General features: G+C 38.7%; 1 protein-coding gene across 2 annotated transcripts; it reads left to right on the top strand.

Moving 5' to 3' along the window:
• The first annotated feature begins 1,876 nt into the window (after nucleotides 1–1,876).
• LOC149831321 (large ribosomal subunit protein eL37x-like) lies at nucleotides 1,877–11,528 on the top strand. 2 transcript variants are annotated; one of them, XM_090012027.1, is made up of 5 exons: nucleotides 1,877–1,951; nucleotides 10,607–10,645; nucleotides 10,776–10,911; nucleotides 11,009–11,110; nucleotides 11,196–11,528. In XM_090012027.1, the coding sequence occupies exons 2-5, from the start codon at nucleotides 10,643–10,645 to the stop codon at nucleotides 11,240–11,242; spliced, it is 288 nt and encodes a 95-aa protein (XP_089868153.1). In that variant the 5' UTR covers nucleotides 1,877–1,951; nucleotides 10,607–10,642; the 3' UTR covers nucleotides 11,243–11,528. The 2 variants fall into 2 exon arrangements, with proteins under 2 accessions (XP_089868153.1, XP_089868154.1); XM_090012028.1 differs by lacking the exon at nucleotides 1,877–1,951 and adding an exon at nucleotides 5,952–6,016.
• Nucleotides 11,529–20,238: the final 8,710 nt, after the last annotated feature.

Here is a 20,238-nt window from a genome sequence, read left to right on the forward strand (position 1 = left end):
TTTCGAATAAGAGATTGAAGATCCTTGTGAGCTTGGGGTTTGACAAAACCCCTACTGTTTCACGAAAGGATCTTCATGGAGCACTTGTAGACTTATACCACTAGCGCCTCCACAAGGCCGAATAGTGATGTGACTCACTCTATCGGACTGACCTAACATAACTTTCTTTGTCCGACCCTTTTTACCCTTAAAATCAAAAGATACCTCACAATGAGATATCAACTTGTCCCCTTAGAGATCATGTTGGGCACTCGCTCCAACATAACCAGCCCCTACCTCACCATCCATCGGTACACTTGGGTGGACACCTTGAGCAACCAACTCAATCTCTCACACAGGGTTGACAATGACCCAAAATCCAATACATCAGTAGCATCCTTTGGTACATCAGACTGCACCTCTTCATGGTGGACATTATCCACCATATCATCGTGTTCGTGACTCTCATCATATAGGATTTTAAACCGGTTAGGGGAACTGGCCCTAGAACAGTCATGTGATTGTAGCTGGTCCTCCGTAGGATGCTGGGTACCCTAATCAGGAAAGTCCTAAAGGATATCAAAAGGATTCTCAGGCTTCGCTAGAGCTTTGGGGACCCAAACCATGTGAATCTTCTTTTTTTCAAGCTAGTTGCCAAGCATCACATGTAGCTTTCTTGGGAACAAGACTATATTTTGCGGGATTGACATACCCCACAAATTTTAGAGGATGATTCATAATCACATTTCAAATCACCTAGAAAAAAACCGCCTAAAGCAAGCGGGGCAGAATCAAGCAAATCACAATTTACTGAAACTTTAATTAGGATTTTAGCAAAATATAGACTTACCTTAGCACTTATGCGCTTATCAACTGCTACAAGCTTATCGCACAAGTCTTCAGCTATCATAACAAACATGTCATGACACCACATTTGCTGGAGGGAAACCACTATCACGAGTCCAAATAGGGAGAGAACTCAGCCAATGAAACTTAGAGATCCCAAAACCATCCAATTATTCCATCAGGGTTCTTCCGGACAGCATCCAAGGACCACACTGAAGGACGAACATCATATCCTTGTTCCCAAAGGAAACCAGAAATTCACTCTCAGGGAAGGTGAAGACATTTGGTTTAACATTCAATTTTCATCTCCTACCAAAGTTTAGACATAAAAAAAATTTGTTCCATTGGACGGGTGTCCCATTTGCAAACAAGTGAAAATTCATACATTTCATGTGTTTAGCATACAAATCTTGAAAAATATGAAAAATCAGTTTCTCATCCTAAACACTCAACTTAGGCTAATTAGGATTCACATCTACCGAGTTGCATCCAACAATCTGAGCCCAAGACCGATAAGGTTTTGGGATGTTCATATCACTATATGAGGTGCTATTACCAAGATCTTGATTCGGCGGACCAATACATGAGCATCACTAGAATCAATATTTCTTCCCAAACAAGAACCCTGCTTTATAGCATCATCCGTGAGCTTGAATGAATTATGGGAGCTCTGTATATCACCATTTGTCATCTTGGATGAAGTATGTGCAGGATCCGATCCTTGACGAACATTGATTCCAAGAAGAACAAGACCACCACCATCAACTAGATCAAACATAGCAGACTCGTGGCTAACCTCAATATGAGAGTAGGCATAAGAAACGCAACATGGGAGGAGTTCTTCTCCTCACTAGCAGCAAACACCTTAAACTTAGATATCAAACCGGGTCGAGTTCGGGTTCGATTGCAAAACTTAATATCAAACCCGGATCCAATTATTATTCGGATCCAGATTTGGCTACCAAACCGACTGAATGGACTCGGATTCGGGTTGCACCCGAACCTTTTACACCCCTAATTTTGCCCTAGCCAACTGCACTCTCGTCCACCCACTCTTAAAACGTAAAACCGCCGGCACCGAGAGAGAGAGAGAGAGAGAGCTGATTCTTCCCTCTCTTCTTCCCAGGTACGCCTTCTCCCATTTTGCCCTAGTTTAGGGTTTTGCACTCCCTTTTTCTGTTGTTCATTTTCTAGGGGCTTCATCTCCCTATTGTCTCTGTCTTTCATTCGTCTTGTGTGCATGGATTGGGGTTTCTTTGGTTCTCTTGGTTTTATACGGTTTTTATCCTTCCCCCACGAATGTTTCTTCCCCCTTTTCTTTTCATCTGTTTCCTCCTTTTCTCTTTCACGGTTTTTAACTACCGAATGATTCTAGTTGGGTGTGCTATTCAAGTTTGAGAAATGGGATTCCTGTCTCTGTGTTTGCGTGGAATTTGGCGTGATAAGTAGTTTGAGAGAATTGACGACCCGGCGTATGTTTCTTTATGCTTGTCCACATGTTTGATGTCAAGTGATTTCAGTTTGCTGTAGTGAACGGCCTCACATACAGGTATACGAGAATTGTTGATATCACATGTGCTTAAATTAATTCGATCATCTCCGGTAGCGGGAACTAGGATCAGCAATAACTTTACTTCTTCAACCTACAAAGCCATGGAGATGTGCAGAAAATCCCAATGCTTTATTTTATTCTCTTTGTTAGAACTCTAAAACCTTTGAAAATCTGATGGCGGGTATGGTGATCTTGCCTTGTTGAGTAGCTAGATTATGTGAGTATCTCCCTTGGATGTCATCTAGCTTAGTTACAAGGCACAAATTGATGAATGAATCGTCCTTCTCTCAGGTTCTTTGAGGGATCACGGATGCTGATTTTCGTGTTCTCCAAACAGCCTATAACATCCACATCCTCCACCTGCTCCTCTTGAGAAAACAAATTAATTAATTTATTGGATGATCAATTTGCCTTTTGAATAACCGAGGATTAATATGTTGTTGATGCTCGGTTCAGACGAGGGCATAAACCAACTTGTTTTTTTTCCTTTTTGAAGGAAAATAAACCATCCAAATTGTTTGAGGGAAAGGAACTGATTTTTCTTCAAGTTCTTTTCTTAAACAATTTTGGACATTTTTGTATGGTTTAATGCCGACAATTAGCTACTTGTGGATGTATTGAGTGTGGTATTGTCTCTTTTTTCTACCATTTCATGGATTCAATTTTTCTTATAAAGTTACATGCTTTTTTTCTCAAAGGAGAAATATCTTCTCTTTTTTTTTTGGTTTTCTGTTAACTTTCACATACTTGATTTACCATTACCAATGATCACTAAGACACTAACAAAATACCATCATGCTGTGACTAAATGGTTGAATTTATATGGATTGCAATTGTTAATAAATTGCAGGCTTCATTCTTAATGTTGCAGGCTTTATTTTTTAGTATTTATTTATCATTTGAGGGGCTGCCTTGAACTTACTTTACTGGCGTATTTTCATAGGAAACGGATAAAACCTTGTATAAGCTCAAATTCTGGAGTGATCCCAAGTGGGATTGAGTTCTGACTCATGCATTGGGTTGATAACTCATATTCATTTCTATGAATATGAGCTGGATTTATCCTGATGAGCATTCAGAAAGAGCTATTGATGCTGAGCATCCAGAAGATCCGAGTTTTGAAGATGAATTGGATTCAAATCCAATTCTTAAGATTCACTCCAGGATGCAATCCGAGGCGGATCCAATCGTGCAGGACTATCTGAGTCCAATTGGATCTCTGCCAACCCAGACCCATTTTGATTATCATGTTTCAATTTTTGAGATATTTTGCATCTTTCTCAGAGATTGTATTTTTATTAGTTCGATTTCATTTTGGCATGTGAGGAATCGCATTAAACATGTTTTTTTTATATTTATTTTTATATTTATTTTTTTTAGGAGCCGGATTCTACGGATCCGGATAGTTCTGGTACCCTGTAGGATCTTTTTGTGGTACTAGAGGGTGTATGGGGTCCAGGGGTAGTTTTTATTTTTTCGCAAATTCGCTTCTCTTTTGTGTTGGTGCAGGATCCATTTTGTAGCCTATTTGGATCTGGATCATGATCCGTCCTCATGAGAGGGGGTCCTAGGTGGCGCCACCTTGGTGTGGTCCATCTTTGACCTCATTCAAATTTCGTTGACCAGTCCAGAGTCAAAAGTGGGTTGTTGGAGTTTTAATAGCTCTTGGCAAAAACGAGGCCTTGCACGCTTGTTTTTGGCGCAAGGCTTGGGAAGGCCCATGGCCTCTTTAATGTGGCCCTTCCCAAGCACCAAGGCCATTTGCATCTTTAATGTGGCTCTTTTCCATGTTATAGAGCCTATTAATGAAGGGAGGTCGACCAAGGGAAGGGAGTTTTGGTTATGAAAATTTCAAAATTTTTCTTGGTGGAGAAGTGTTTGAAGGGTGAATATAGTCTCAGTGTTTTGACCGTATCTCCCTAGATACTGGTCTAAATTACGTGATCTTTTGCTTGTTGGAAAGCTAAGATCGTGCCCTACAAGTTTGATGTTTACCATTTTGCATGATTCAGTTCGGTTAAGCCTCTAAAATCCCTGGTAAGTTTTCTGCTGACGGCATCAAGCACTTTGGTTGGTGGAAAAGCTTGAGTTTGTGATCTTTGAGAAGATCGACCTTGACGTGGTTGTATAAGCATTCTTGTTCGTGGTGGCTGAAGTTCCATCTCTACTGTTCGTGGTTCATCTTGTGGCATCGGTTGCTTCCCAACGACGATCATTATCAACTCCAATCTGGATATTGTCATTGATTTCTTCGTTCTAGTTCCTTGCTACTTTTATTCGCATTTGTGTTGCGATTGTTCACGATTTGTCGTTGCTAAGTTGTATTGGATCTTGAGTGAGTTGCGAATACATGCTTAGAAGTATTTCATGTTAAAAATTGTCTGAGTTGATCTTAAGTTATTTTCGAGATATTTATGTGTGTGAATGAACTCGGGTTCTTTCAAAAAGACCAAGTCGCTGATACATGATAACAAAGACGTCTCTGATAAAACAGCTGTGTCGGACTCATTTCTGAACGGATTTTCACGTTCTTTAACTTCCCAGAAAGCTAAGACGATTGTCTCAAACTTTGTAGTTGAGACTATTTCATGATTCGGTCGTTTGAGGCCCTGAAAATTGCTGTCAAAGTCTCGAACTGAAAGTGATCCACTGTTATCAGTTTGGTTCAGAACACTCCTAGTAGTGTTCAGTATTTTGCTGTTATCTGAAGATTCTCTGTATGAAATTTAGATTTTTTTGATTCTGTGGAAGACTAAAATCTAAGCCTACATCTTTCATGTTTGAAGATTTCATTGAATCATTGTCTTTGTATTCCGAAAATATCAATTTCTGCTGTCATCGAATATTTGAATTTTAATTTCTGCAACAATATTTTTATATCATTCCAGATATTTAAAAATTCGTAGAGGATTGTAGAGACATCGGAAAATTGCGATCTTTAGTGTTCTGGAAAGGTCTGGATCCGACCTTTGTTTTGTCAGTTGTGAGTTTTCGCAAACTCCAACGTTTGAAGGGACTGAAATTCCTTCGAACAGTCTATCCCCGGAATTCAATAATCTGTGTTGGACTTGTTTAACAGTCCCGGTTCCGATTCCGTGGAACAGACGTTCCTGCTCTGAATCTGGTGTTTTCAGATTCGTTGGAAAGTTGTGCAAGTCGCGCACAACTTTCATTTGGACCGCCTCTGTCGAAACAGAGCGCACATGTCCCGAAAATCTGTTTTCCAGAGTTTTGTTCAGACTTTGCATCATATAAGCTTCTTCATGCGTTTGGATCCTGGATCGGTGTGTACCGAGTCTACCGTAACATTGCATCAACTACCCTTAGTTGTCATAGGCCTAGGTGGAGCCTAGGCGGTACCGCCCCAAAAAAACATATAAATATGTAAACAAACTACTAAAATTAATAACAAACATGTATACAACATAAAATCAATTAACAAAAAGCAATATACAAAACAAAATATGTCGTCGACTTTGCTCTTTGGATTTGTGGTATGAACTCGAAAAGCTCAAATCAGTTCATGATGTTAGTTAGATCCTGAAAGCTGAATGCCCCTAACTATTTGTTGCAGACCCTTTCCAGATATGTTGTGGACCAAGGATTGAGGGTGCAATCAGGCGGAATTGGACTTTGCTGGTGCTGTGTTTTTGATGCAGGATTGGACTGCCCAAGCCTGCTCCTTGCTGTAGATAGTGTGTCTTCATATTTGAAATGTGGAAATGTGGCATCACAATGAAAGGATCTACCCTGGGAAAACAGAAAACGCAAAAGCAGAGAAACACAACCAACATAATGAACTAGGGATCAACCCCTTCCCAAAATCAAATGACCAAGAAGAAACTATACATTTGACAGAAAAAGTAGACAGCCAATCATGTAGATCAAATGGCAGCAAGATTATGCGTCTAAGAAACAGATCAGCAAAGGAAAACCAATATTTAGAGAGACAACAAAACTAAAAAAAAAATCATCATTACTAATAAAGGTGAAAACCCATAAATAAAAAGAGCATCATATCCATGGAATCAACCAAGAAATAAACAATACCCTAAAAAATAATCCTACCCATAACCTTACAAACAACAACAACAACAACTACGCCTTCATCCCAAAACAATTGGGGTCAGCGATATGAACCAAAAAAGAAATTCATTTTGGGTCTTCCACATGAATCCTTTTCCTCCAATCATTTCTATCCAACGCCATGTCCTCGGTGAGGTTCAAAGCATTCATATCCTTTCCTATCATCTCCATCCAAGTCTTCCTAGGCCTACCCCGACCTCTTTTAACTAATATATTTTCCCATTTCTCCAACCTTCTAACTGGAGCATCATTAGGCCTTCGCCGAATATGTCCAAACCACCGTAAACGATTCTCTCGCATCTTATTTTCAATGGGTGCAACACCTACCTTCTTACGTATCTCTTCGTTCCGAATCTTATCTTTTATTGTATTTCCACACATCCATCTAAGCATCCGCATCTCAGCTACACTCATTTTTTGAATATGATGTCTCTTGGCAGCCCAACATTCCGTACCATATAGTAAAGCGGGTCTAATAGTCGTCCTATAAAACTTTCCCTTCAACCGCAATGGCATTCTACGATCGCACAGCACTCCAGTAGCACTTTTCCATTTCATCCACCCAACCTTTATCCTATGATTTACATCTCCATCAATTTCTCCATACTTTTGAATGATGGATCCCAAATATTTGAAATAATCATTCACCGGTATATCTTGCTCACCAAGCTTCACTACACTCCCATCACTACTTCGTTGCTTACTAAACCGACATTCCATATATTCAGTCTTACTCTTACTCAACTTAAAACCTCTAGCTTCCAATGTCTGTCTCCATAATTCTAACTTAGCATTAACCCCAGCTCTAGACTCATCAATCAAAACAATATCATCAGCAAACAACATACACCACGGTACATTTTCTTGAATTGATCTCGTAAGCTCATCCATCACTATCGCAAATAGGAAAGGGCTTAAAGCAGATCCTTGATGTAACCCAACCGTTATCGGAAAATTGGTTGTCACCCCTCCACAAGTGCGGACATTGGTTACTACTCCTTCATACATATCTTTAATTATACTAATGTACTTGAGAGAAACACCTTTCTTCATCATTGTCCACCAGAGAACGTCCCTAGGTACTCTATCGTATGCCTTCTCTAAATCAATAAAAACCATATGCAAATCTTTGTTCCTCTCTCTATATCTTTCAATAAGTTGTCTAAGAAGATGTATAGCTTCCATAGTTGATCTTCCAGGCATAAAACCAAATTGATTCTCCGATATCATGACAACCTTCCTCAACCTAGACTCAATCACCCTCTCCCAAAGTTTCATAGTATGACTCATGAGTTTTATACCACGATAGTTTGTGCAATCTTGTATATCACCCTTATTCTTATATAAAGGCACCAAAGTACTCTTCCTCCACTCATTAGGCATCTTATTTGTTCGCCAAATCAAGTTAAAAAGATTTGTCAACCATTCTAAACCTTTCTCTCCCAAGCATTTCCAAGCCTCGATAGGTATACCATCTGGGCCAACTGCCCTTCTTGATTTCATTTTCTTCAAAGCCTCTGCAATTTCTTTCTTTTGAATCTTGCGCATGAAGTCACGATTTATCTCATGAAAAGGAATGGAGAAGTCTCCAAGATCTTGAGCATGACTATCATTAAATAGCTTATCAAAATAATCTTTCCATCTCTCCTTAATCTCCTCATCTTTGACTAAAACCCTTTGCGTTTCATCTTTGATACATCTAACCATACCCAAATCCTTCGATTTCCTATCTCTCATCTTTGCAAGCCTATAAATATCCTTCTCGCCTTCTTTGGTATCCAACTTGTCATAAACCTCCTTATATACCTTAGCCCTCGCGTTTCGAACAACTTTTTTAGCTTCCTTCTTTGCTATCATATACTTCTCCAAATTCTCATTATCACGACTCTTACTTAGATTTCTATAACACTCTCTTTTAACCTTAATAGCTAATTTGACATCCTCGTTCCACCATGATGTATCCTTACCTAGTGGTGCACCGCCTTTAGACTCACCCAATACCTCCTTAGCTACTTTTCTCATACCACCCGCTATCTTATTCCACATTGATTCTGAATCCTCCTCGAGACACCAATCAACTTCCTTAACTACCTGCGCTACAAACATTCCTTGTTTAGCTCCTTTCAGTGCCCACCACTTAATTCTAGGATCTATCCTATGTCTATCCCTTTTGCGGCATTGTCTAATTCTAAGATCTAAAATTAAGACTCTATGTTGTGTAGCTACACTTTTCTCCTGGTATAACCTTACAATCGATGCAACCCATAACCTTGCAAGAAATAATTATCTACAAAAATCAAAAGGGAAACCAAATAAGATTATGGGTTTTCCAAGATCTATAGAAGCAATCCATAAAAATTCAAATGGGCTATTCTGCTAAAAACCCAAAAAAACTCAAGAAAGAAAGCATCAAACATATCCCCAAAACCAAATAAGAAAACCCAGAATAAGATTCTCCCTATACCAAACCTCAAAAGAGAGAGAGAGAGAGAGAGAGAGAGAGAGAGAGAGAGAGAGAGAGAGTACCTGTACACTAGAGTGAGCGCGCTTCTTCTTCTGCCTTATCAAGAGAGAGGAGACGCGTGGGAGGGGTGAAAAGGGGAAAAAGGTCTCCCTTTTACAAGTTGATTTAAGTCAACCAAAAAAAAAAGGTGGTCCGTCCTGGGTTTAAGATTAGGTGGTCGCCTAAGCAGCAATATATGACCCCACCGCCCAAACCTGGTTGCCCAGGCAGTGGGGCTGCGCCTAGGTCGCCTAGGCGGTGCCTTTGACAACTAATGAGCTACCACACCTGGTGCACTTAGTCTGGATTGCTGATGAATTTGGTTCAGTTTAATGTAGTTAAGTTGATCTCATCAATTTCTATTGGGGGGGACAATTATCATATATTATTGCCATAAGCAGAAAACTGCATATATGATCAAGAACTTTGAATTTGGGTAGAATGTGAATTTTGTTACATCTAGTAAACTGGGTATTTTGAACCCCTGCACAAAATAGCTTCTAAAGTCAAGACTTTTTATTATGTGACGACAAAAGCTATAAATCTTATTTTTTCATATAAAATGTCTGGGATGCTGTGGTCCTCCGTGTCTTATAGGTTATGATGCCATGGATCATGTTCTCAAAATGCTTCTTTGCTGACTGTTGATTTTGAAGAACATAAGGTTGATGGGTTTTATTAGTTGCTTGCGGGGAGAGCATATAACTATTTTATTGCTGCTGCTGCCCGCTGACTCTAAAATGCTTGAATAGTTGACTGTGTGTTGTGATTTTTGCCTTTAAGTAGTTAGATGATGTGGGTATTTTGCTTATCCATAATCTAGCTTAGTTACAAGGCATAAACCAGTCATGGGATTGTCACTGTTTGAGGGATCGTGAACCTTTACTTTTCCCATTCTACAAACAACCTGTGACATCCTTCATCTTTCCCATAGAAAGTAAATTCGTTTTTGTTATTTATTATTTATGTGTTTTTTTAATACTCAAATCAACTTCAGAATGATGAAGTGTTGGTACATTGTTATTGCTTGGTTCAAGTGGGCCAAAAACCAACTTGAAGTTTTTTCTTTTTGAAGAAAAGTCATCTAAAATATTTGAGGATAGGGAACATAATTTTCTTCATTGTTTTTTTCCTAAATAAATTTTGTCCCTTAAATTTAGATGATTCTGAAACAAACTTGTTTGTGATATATCTTATTTGTCCACATTCCTACCATTTCCTGGATTTACTTTATTTTTGCTAACATCTCTCTGTCTCTCTCTCACTCACACACACACACAGAGCTATGCTACAGGAAGCAAAGTACAACTGATCGTTACATCCTCATTTGTGTTTTGATAGCTAGCTGGTGCATCTGAGGGCATGGTTAAGCATTTGCTTGGCATATGTCAGCAAATGAAATAGTTTTTTAGGACTGCGATTAAGTATTTGATGTACACCACTATATATATCAACGTTTTGAAAATTATTGTTGTTATTTGTAAAGTTTGCTCGATGCTTTGAATTACTCATGCGTTTTGAAGAAAATGCTTTTGGACTAGAAAAAATGGGAAAACTGTACCTTTTTGACTGTTAAGCATATACTTAGTGTTATTGGACTCCCTCAATATTTTTGTTTTATGATAAATTTCCTTTTGCAGGGGTGACCAAAGGGAGCACAATTCAGGTTCGGGAAAATGGTAGTGTTTTAACTGTCTGATGCATCATACTTACCCCCTAAATGATATAATTCTTATATCTAGCTGTTGTACTAGAGATCTAAGACGTGCCAAAATCAAAAGTAGAATTACCCCTTCTCCTAAATTTCAGGGTAAAGGAACTGGAAGCTTTGGTAAAAGACACAACAAAACCCACACCCTCTGTGTTAGGTGTGGTCGTCGGAGTTTCCATCTCCAGAAAAGCCGTTGTGGTTCTTGTGGTTACCCTTCTAGCCGCATTAGAAAGTGTATGCTCCTCTTTTCTTTCATGACTCTAAGCTTGTGTTGATCGGTTCTATGGTTAGAGTATTGGGTTTTCACAAATGATCTTGGTTTATTCATCAGATAACTGGAGTGTGAAGGCTATACGGAGAAAAACTACCGGAACTGGAAGAATGCGTTATCTACGTCACATGCCACGGCGATTCAAGAGCGGTTTCAGAGAAGGTGTGTGAATGTCTTTTCCTAGAATTTGTTCTCATGTATCTAGAGGGTATGCATTTTGAAAGTTGATCACGTACGGACATCCCAGGTTCACAAGCAGCGCCAAGGAAAAGGGCATCTGGCTCATCATCTTGAGGAGTGGTAATGGGGTATGCTACACTTTTTATTTGACATAAACATTTTAATGTGTTGTGCTTAAAGAGGAAAGCAATAACAGTTTTCTGCGCAATTTGTCTGATAAACTGCATCATGAGAGTTACCCTTTTTCATATTGACATTGTTAAAGTTAGCAAGTATTCGTATCCATGGCATTTGTATGCCAGTGTTGGCATCTTGCAGTAGCCAATGTTTCATAATTTTCTTCATCTTTAGATTCATTTCTTATTAATCTTTTCTGAATGCAAGGGTTTCCTTGTGTTCCCTTTGGTAGGCGTTTTTCATAGAGTTTACTGGTAGCAGCTGCTGTAGACCATAGTCCCAAACTTCTCACTATATTATCAAAAACCACATGACATAAAAAAATGTGATGTTTTCAAAATATTGCCTATTTTGGAAGTGTCATGTTTTATTGTGTTATTTATGTTTTTAAATATATTTTAAAGTTTTGTTTTTATATTTTTATATGTTTTATTTATAATTTTAAAAATATATCGATATTCTTCTGAGAATTTTAAGAGGAAAACAATTTTTTTTAGTTTATTGCAAGATTTTATTTTGTCAAGAAAATTTCGATAACAGAGATCTGTGAATTAGGGCTGGGAAACAAGTTGAGCAGCGTGCCATTTAGGTTGGCTTGACGATGAGTCAGCTTGTTTAGGTAAATGAACTGTTCACTCCTGCGAACATGGCAAGCTATGCTCGGCTTGTTTTACGTTTTATATATATATATATATATATATATATATATATATATATATATATATATATATATATATATATATATATATATATATATCAGGTTTTTAAAAAGCGCTTAAAAAGCAATTTTCTATAAAACAAAGCCAGATTATGATTAGCTTGTAACTAGTTTGGTCTTGTCTTGGCTCATGACTAGCTCAAGAGCCCAGTTCTAGCATGGGTGCTCCCCTAATTTGAGTCGAGTCCAAACAATCCAAGCTCAGCTCATTTGGCTTATTTGCGAGCCAGTGTGACTATGTTGTAAACCTTCTGATTGATCTTGCCCCATGCTGCTGAAATCTGCCCTTTCCCGTTTCTTTCCAGATTCGGCTTGTTTATTTTTTTAACTTATTTAATATGGTTTTGTCTTGAGTAATGAGGATAGGGTTGACTCTACATAGGCATTCAATTAGTGTGACGAGGTTAAGGTTGACAATGCACAAATATTCAATAAGGGTTAAGTTTTTGTAGATAGATTTTTATGGTGGTTGTTGTAGGTGGCTTTGCTAATTTAATCTATAAAAGATATATTTAAGACTTTTTTGTCATATGCTATTTTCATTAGATGAATCTTAGGTTGTTGTGAACGGTTAATGACGGCCTATGAAAGGGTTAAAGTACACTACTACAACATTGTTTACCATATTTGAAGATCTATATTGGTCTCAAAAAATAATATCTTTATAAAATTTATAACTCTAATGTCTCTTAAAATTGGATGTGGACAAGTTATTGAACCACTGGTATAGGTATTCTTCAAATATAAATAACCAACAAATATTGATAGATGTTTTAGACGATGATGATGTAGAATAAATGTTAGTTAGCCGTGATATTTGAGGATCACAAAATTAAACAATGAGCTGATGGGGATGGGGATGACTTAAATCTTGTGAAAAATGTGTATATATTTGAGTAACCATCTATTGAGCTCAATCCTTTAGCGATAACCAACGCTCCTAAATAATGAGTGATATTGATATTCTTAGCTTGCAGAGGCTATGCAATTGACCAAACCAATTAGGGATATAAATGTTCGACGCACATGTAACGAAGAACTTCTATGAACAATTGATGCTATACATGATTAGAGGATCATTGTCGAGGTTGTGAAACTACGTCAACAAACCAATGCTATTGAATTTCTCTGCAATAATTCAAATAACATCCATCGTTCTAGGGTAGATGACATATCTAGGTACAAGTTGTTGGACACTATAATTTATACTTAAAATGTTTGTATGATGATGAAGGTGTTATTTCTATGGTTAATCATAAAATTTGAAAATACAAGAATGTTGTATGCATGAAAGCAAATGAAGTGCTAAATATGATGACTTTTGATTTAGTTTATGCATTTACACAATCAGCTAGTCGTAACAACGATCATGTTGAAATTGGAGAATCAGGTGATGTTGATGACTATATCATGTTGGATAAGCATGACTAAAAAATGATATGATAAGACCAAAACACAACACTGATAACATGAGAATTAATAGCAGATATAGATAATGCATAAATGACAATTGAAAAATCAAACTCTTGATATGTTGTATGAGCTTTATGAACATTTATTGGGCAGTAAAATTATTTTCTATTTTTATACTAATGAGAGAATATGTTCTCATTTAATGAATTTTCATAAAATAAAGAACAATTGAAAGTCATTGAAGTAAAAGCATCTAAGATGATTGATGAGTTGTGTAACAAAAAACTTAATGATCATAAATCTTTTCAAGACGTGAGATCCAGTTAGTGATCATGGAGGTTCGCCCAATAGGTTGGTAGAAACTTTTATCATGGATACAACAATGAAGCCATGTGGAAGGATGTGCAGATGGAGATTGCTTGGCTCGATAATGGGTTGCAAGGATGAGGCCAATGGAGTTAGATGTGAGAGAGAGAAGAGAGAGAACAAGGTGAATGAGATTAGAAAAAGAGATTAGGGAGAGATGGAGAGAAAAAAAGGTAGGTTGTGGGTTTGGGAAGGATCTAAGGTAGTGAGAGATGAGATTTGGAAGGTATGAATAATAGGAGAATTTCTTGACAAGTGAAGAGCCTTCTCCTTCTATTAAAAGAGCCTTTCTTACCTAAAACAAGGTAAGCTAGAAATTAAGTTCTTTCAAATAAAGTGAGATTTCTTACCTTCATTCAAATACGTAATACATGGTTATATAGGAGTTGTCCAAATTCAAAATTTTGAATTGGACACCACCATAGCCGACAGGTTTGAGGAGGGATTTCCTCCCATCCATATTACCTAATTGCTCTTAATGGGACACTGAATTTAGGGTTGGTTCACAAATGAGTGACAACATTCACAACAAAAATTTATGAATGTTATCAAATATTTGAGGATGCACACGAGGAGTATTTAGTTAAAGGAGGTTCACAAGTTTTCTTTGCAAAGATTATACTATATTTGGGAAGGTTATACTATATTTGTGAATGTCAAATAAAAGTGTGAACATCAGACGTTTACAACAAGTGACTGCGAATTTCAACACACATTTATGCAGCTCCTTGAGGAATATTTTTACTTAAAGGAGGTTCACATGGTGTCTTAGTGATGCTATATTTGCAAAAGTCAGTACTGTGTTGGATAGGTTTGCAACTTTTCAATTAAAGAAGGTTTGCGTATGCACAAATTTTGAAACTACCACAAATGCATAGGACGATTCAATTAGAGTAGGTTCACATGGGAGTTGCAAACCTCAAGAGATGCACACATTAGATATGTGAATCTAGTTTGTTGGGTTGAAAGTTGGCCAGTTTCGTAAATATATTTATGCAAAATTCATGAGGTCGGCAAAATTTCTTTTTATTGAAAGGTTGCAAACATACTACAACATACTTGTATATCACACAGACAGGTTCACGAGCGCAAATAAAAAACTATCCTTAAAAAAAGTTAGGAATAAGATATTTTTATATGCCCTTCGTCAAATTGGTAGGCATTTCGGGAAGCATCCATATTGCAATGACAATACAATCATTTTCTGTTTTTTTTCTTTTCTCTTAATTCTAACCATACAAATGTCATCTACATGTTTGGTTTTATAAGGGTCGACTTAATTAAACTTGAGATGCAGTTTAATTGAGCTTGTTTAATCACGTTGTATCCAAAAAAAGATATACCAAACTCAAAAGATGCACAAAACTCACCGCTTTGAACATATGACCCTCTTTTTTTTTTAATGATAAGCAATTTTTATGGGATCAATTCTTCTTAACATGGCTCGATTGAGCTTGTTACTTGTGGCTAGCCAGTTTGGGATGTCCAATGACCAAGATACATACATAAACCAATAGTTTAGTTAAGTTGTTACATATTCACGAGCTAAAAAAAACATAAAACTAATATTTTCTTACATAACCAAACACAAAAACTGACAAGGTTTTCACCCAAACAGAAAAATGCATTATGAACTGAACAATAGTACCAAGCTGAAATAATTTTTGCCATCTCACAACAACAGGAAAAACACAAAAAGTCCAACTCATAGGCAAGTATCTCTATACCCTCATTCCATGCTTAGCCTAAGAAACAAAAAATACTCCCACAACCAATCCGAAAAACCCGCAGAAGAATGTGCAGTATCAGAGCGTAGTAGGTACTGAAAATTCATCCATTTCCTGCAATGAGAGTCCTCCCTTCTGTTTTTGTGCAAGAATTTCCACTACTTCTAGGGTTTTCAAGAAAATACAGAACGATCAAACAAGTTGCCTGCTTCCGTGAATTAGGATACCAACATTCTCCTGTGCTCGATGAATCTGAGGCCCTTTCCCGTCCTATTTAATTCAAGATCTATGATCGAAGCAAAAAGAAACATCGCTAGGGCAATGATTAGAGCTAAGACTTGCAAAAAGAAGAAGAGGAACAATGAGAAGGAGAAGAGGAATAGGAGGGCGAGATTGAGGAGAAATGGGGTTTCCGAGTGTGAGAGAGAACAAAGAAATAATAAGAACGAGGGAGAAATCATCATCCACAGTGACTCCATAGAGGGAAGCGAGAGTCAAGTTTTCAAGCTCTTCTATGCATAGGGCTTGCTGTGGGCGGACCCAAGTGTCGGATTCTTTGTGGGTCTTCAAGCGTGCAGGCATAATATCGTCTCGTCTCTCCCGCTCGTGGCTCATCTTATAGAAACATGATACGGTTCACGACTTTTTCTTTTGTGAGTAGGTGAGGGGCTAATTGTGACGGACTTATGACCGTCACTACTTCACCCATTTGTTGTAGTGATAGTATGAAGCACACGAGATCAAATCCCGTTTCTTTCAGGATATATGCATCCCATCACTTTCACCAGTCAGGCATGGGGGATAGGAAGATTAATGGGAGTTTACTTCACATAAGGTGAGGCCATTAAGGGTACGTTTGGAATCTCATGTGATTTCAATTCTCATGTTTGTTTAACGTGAGGGATGAAATCTAAAAAAAACACAGAGAGCGAGACGTTGGGGTTCACATTTGAACCCCAAAGTTCGCATTTTTGTGATGGTGTGATTTGATTTGAAATCACACCTTTAACGTGTGATTTCAAATCTCACGGTTGGAGAGAAACCAAATCATATTTGATTCTGTTTCTCACACCAACCATCTTTTTTTGTTTGGTTGGGCATAAGATTTGGGGTCATATGAGAATCACTGTCTAGAGAGAGAGATTCTCATGTGATCCAACCAAAGATGCCTAAGTGACCTGCATTCTGGCATTTTCTTGCGCACTCTCACATAAATATTCTGATTGTGCACTGATGAGCGTGGATGCATTTCTGTCCAATGCAAACGATAACCCTCATTACACTAACAACAATATATAAATTGGAATCTAGAGGTTTATTAAATGCATCATCATCATTATCATAACATGGAGATATAAAAAAAGTGATACAAGATGGGAAAAACTTACTATTTTTTGACCCTTCCAAAAGAGAGACTTTTTCTCTCAAAGAGTAAAGGCATGTTTGAAAGCAAGAACGTTTCTCATAGGAAATGAAAAGTTTTGACACGAGAAGTTTTTCAAAAGAAATTGTTTACTTGTTTGTGTAGCATGAGAAAAATGAAGTGAGAAATCTTGAAAAAAATGAGAGAGGTGGAGGGTGGTGGTGTTTCTCCACCACTGCTCTGTCTCTTTTGCCTTAAATTGATTCATCGTCAATCGAGGGCCGCCGTTAGGGCTTGGTTGTTGCGGCCGTGCCCTAATTGATAGGCATCTAGTCGGAGACTGCCGTGGCGAGGCACGAGCACTTCGTCCCCAACCTCTCATTTTGTGACCTCATCCCCAACAACATCATCGAGCTCAGCATACATGAGGATCCTGCGCCTGATCAATTTGATAGTTTAGGTGGAGCAGGGGTCACTCACGGGTGAGAGCATCACTCTACACTGCCACATCAAGGAGGATGGTGACATCCAGGGCAAGGTGTGCATGATCTTATTCGGCATCACCATCGTCAATGGCTGCTGCATCTGCATCGTGACACTGACTGGGATGAACATCGAGATCAGGAAGGTGCATTCCAAATCCACGAGGCATCCCATGATCGACCGAGGGGTGGTGGTGTTTGTGAGATGGATGAATGGCGGTAGTGGTGGTGAGATAACTGGTGGGCATTGTAAACATTGGTAGAAAATATTTCTCCACCTTGGAGGAATGTTTTCATAAAAAAGTGTACTTTTTTAGAAAAACTCTATTAGAGAGAAAGTTTCTCTCGATTATAAGATTATAAGGGTCAGAAAATTCGTAGGGATTTTTCATTTTGCATCACTTATTCTACATCTTTCTCACTTCCAAACTTGCCTTAAAAATACATATTTTGATAGAAAACATTCTCTCTAGAGGAATGTTTCTTACTAAGAAAAAATGGTGATTTACACTCTCTACCATCCATCTCACCACCAGCACTATGACCCACTATCTCACCATTATACCAGCACCGTCCATCTCACTACCACCCTCTCCACAATGATTTTTCATCATCCATCTCACCATTACCACTACTACCCACCATCACCCATCTCTCAAAAAACATGATAGGAGAAGCTCCCCAACACCCTTACAATGATTTTTCACCACCATCCATCTCACCACGACCACCACCATCCACCATCACCCGCCTTTCAAAAAACCGTCCTCCTCATGATGATTTTTCACCACACATCACCACCACTACTGCCACCCACTATCACTCACCTCCCGAAAAACTGCAAGCTCCACCACCACTGCCTTCTCCTCTCTCTCATTTTTTTAAGATTTTCAATTTTTATTTTATTTTTTGCTATCCAAACAAGTGAAAAATGTTCATTTTAGAAAAATTAGCATATCAAAACTCCTCATAGGTTTTTTTTTTCTATGAAAAAATTTCTTGCTTCCAAGTGTGCCGGTAGGGCACGTTTGATGCCCCGGAGAAATTCCACCGGGTGAAACTTCTCCTCCACACGACTTTTTCACCCTTATTTTTGGTGAGAAACATTCCCTAAAACGTGAGGAAAGTTTACCGGTGTTTGCCCCCACTGAAATGAGGGCATCGAACACGCCCTGAATGATTTTTGCTAAGCTGAACATGACAACTTTTACCAAGCTTTCTGATGCTAAATAAGACGTGTTTGTCTTTTACCTTATATATCAAGCTTCCTGATGCTAAAGAAGGTTGCTGATCAGCCCCCAAGGGGTTTGGTGCAGTGGGGTGGGGGCCTTGGCCAGTAAATGGTTGTTCAGAGTTCCATCGTGGGCATCAACCTCCTTGCATATTGCCAAAGCATGCAACTCCCTTGGGGCGAGGGACTCTTACTCCGAGAGTAATTTCTCCGTTTCTCATGAAAAAAAAAAGGTTGCTGGATTATGAATGCACAGGTTGATAAAAGTCATTGAACGGCCGAAGAAGAGAATCTTGACGTAAAAAATGTGGCGAAATAATTACTTTTTATGGTTGGAAAGTAAAAAGGAAAGTAAAAAGGCACACAACCTGCGGGTAAGCAGAGAGTGGCCTCTGCAAAAGTTCTCTTTTATTTTTTTATTTTTCCAAGAAAGAATATACATTTCATTTCAGCAAAAATAGCATTTTTTTACAACCAAGAAGATTTATTAAGTAAAACTATTAACTCTTATTTTTGCAAAGTGTTCACATTATATGCAGCGCGCTGCATCGTGCAGCGTTGCGTCTTAAAAAATGGCCGCTTTTGCAAATGCCAATGCTGACGACCCGTTTCAAAAAGGATCTGATCATATGTCAGAAGATTTACTTTGATCCTAGCCATCCATTATGGGTACCTCAGGTTGCAGGTTCAAAATTCAATGGTACCTTGAATAATAACTGGTGAGGTCTGCCAAACACCAGCTTGCCTAAAAAAAGCTTTAGGTTAACTACAAATTTCACCCACCATGGAAGGGGAAACTTTTTGTGTCCAATAACTCTCATAAAAGGCCTGTAAAATTGTTATTATTTGTGCATGTTTGGAAGCGAGAAAGATGTAAAAAAAGTGATGCAAAATGAAAAATCTATATGGATTTTTTGACCCTGCCAAACGAGATAAACTTTTTCTTCAAGAGAGTTTTTCTGAAAAGTATACCTTTTGATAGAAAACATCCCTCCACCGGAGAGGTGAAAGAATGTTTTCTACCAAAAGAAAATTTATTTTCACTTTCTACCATACATCTCACCATCACTAGGGGTGGCAATCGGGTCGGGTTGGCGGGTCAGCATACCTCAACCCGAACCCGACCCGTTTATTAAACGGGTCGGCTGTGGCAAACACGAACCTGACCCGTTTAATAAATGGGTAACCCGACACGACCCGCCAACCCATTTAATAAATGGGTTGGGTCGGGTAAACGGGTTTTCAGGTTCGCGGGTCAGTTTGGCGGGTTGACGGATCGGGTTGGCAGGTAGTCAGGTTGGCGGGTCGGGTTGACGGGTCGGGTTGGTGGGTTGACCCACCCGCCTAACCCGTTTATTAAACGGGTCAGCCGGGTTGGCATACCCCCAACCCGAACCCGACCTGTTTAATAAATGGGTTACGCTGGTCGACCCGTTTATTAAACGGGTTGGCTTAAGCCCAACCCGAACCCGCCTAAGAGGCGGGTTGGCGGGTCGGGTTGGCGGGTCGTGTCAGAAATTGCCACCCCTAACCATCACCACCACCATCCATCTCACCACTACCCACCACCATCACCACCCTCCTCCTCTCTCATTTTTTCACAATTTTTCATTCTGTTTTTTTCATGCTACAC

The sequence above is a fragment of the Nuphar pumila genome, chromosome 7 (genome assembly GCF_984573655.1).
Source record: "Nuphar pumila chromosome 7, dmNupPumi1.hap1.1, whole genome shotgun sequence".
NCBI lineage: Eukaryota > Viridiplantae > Streptophyta > Magnoliopsida > Nymphaeales > Nymphaeaceae > Nuphar > Nuphar pumila.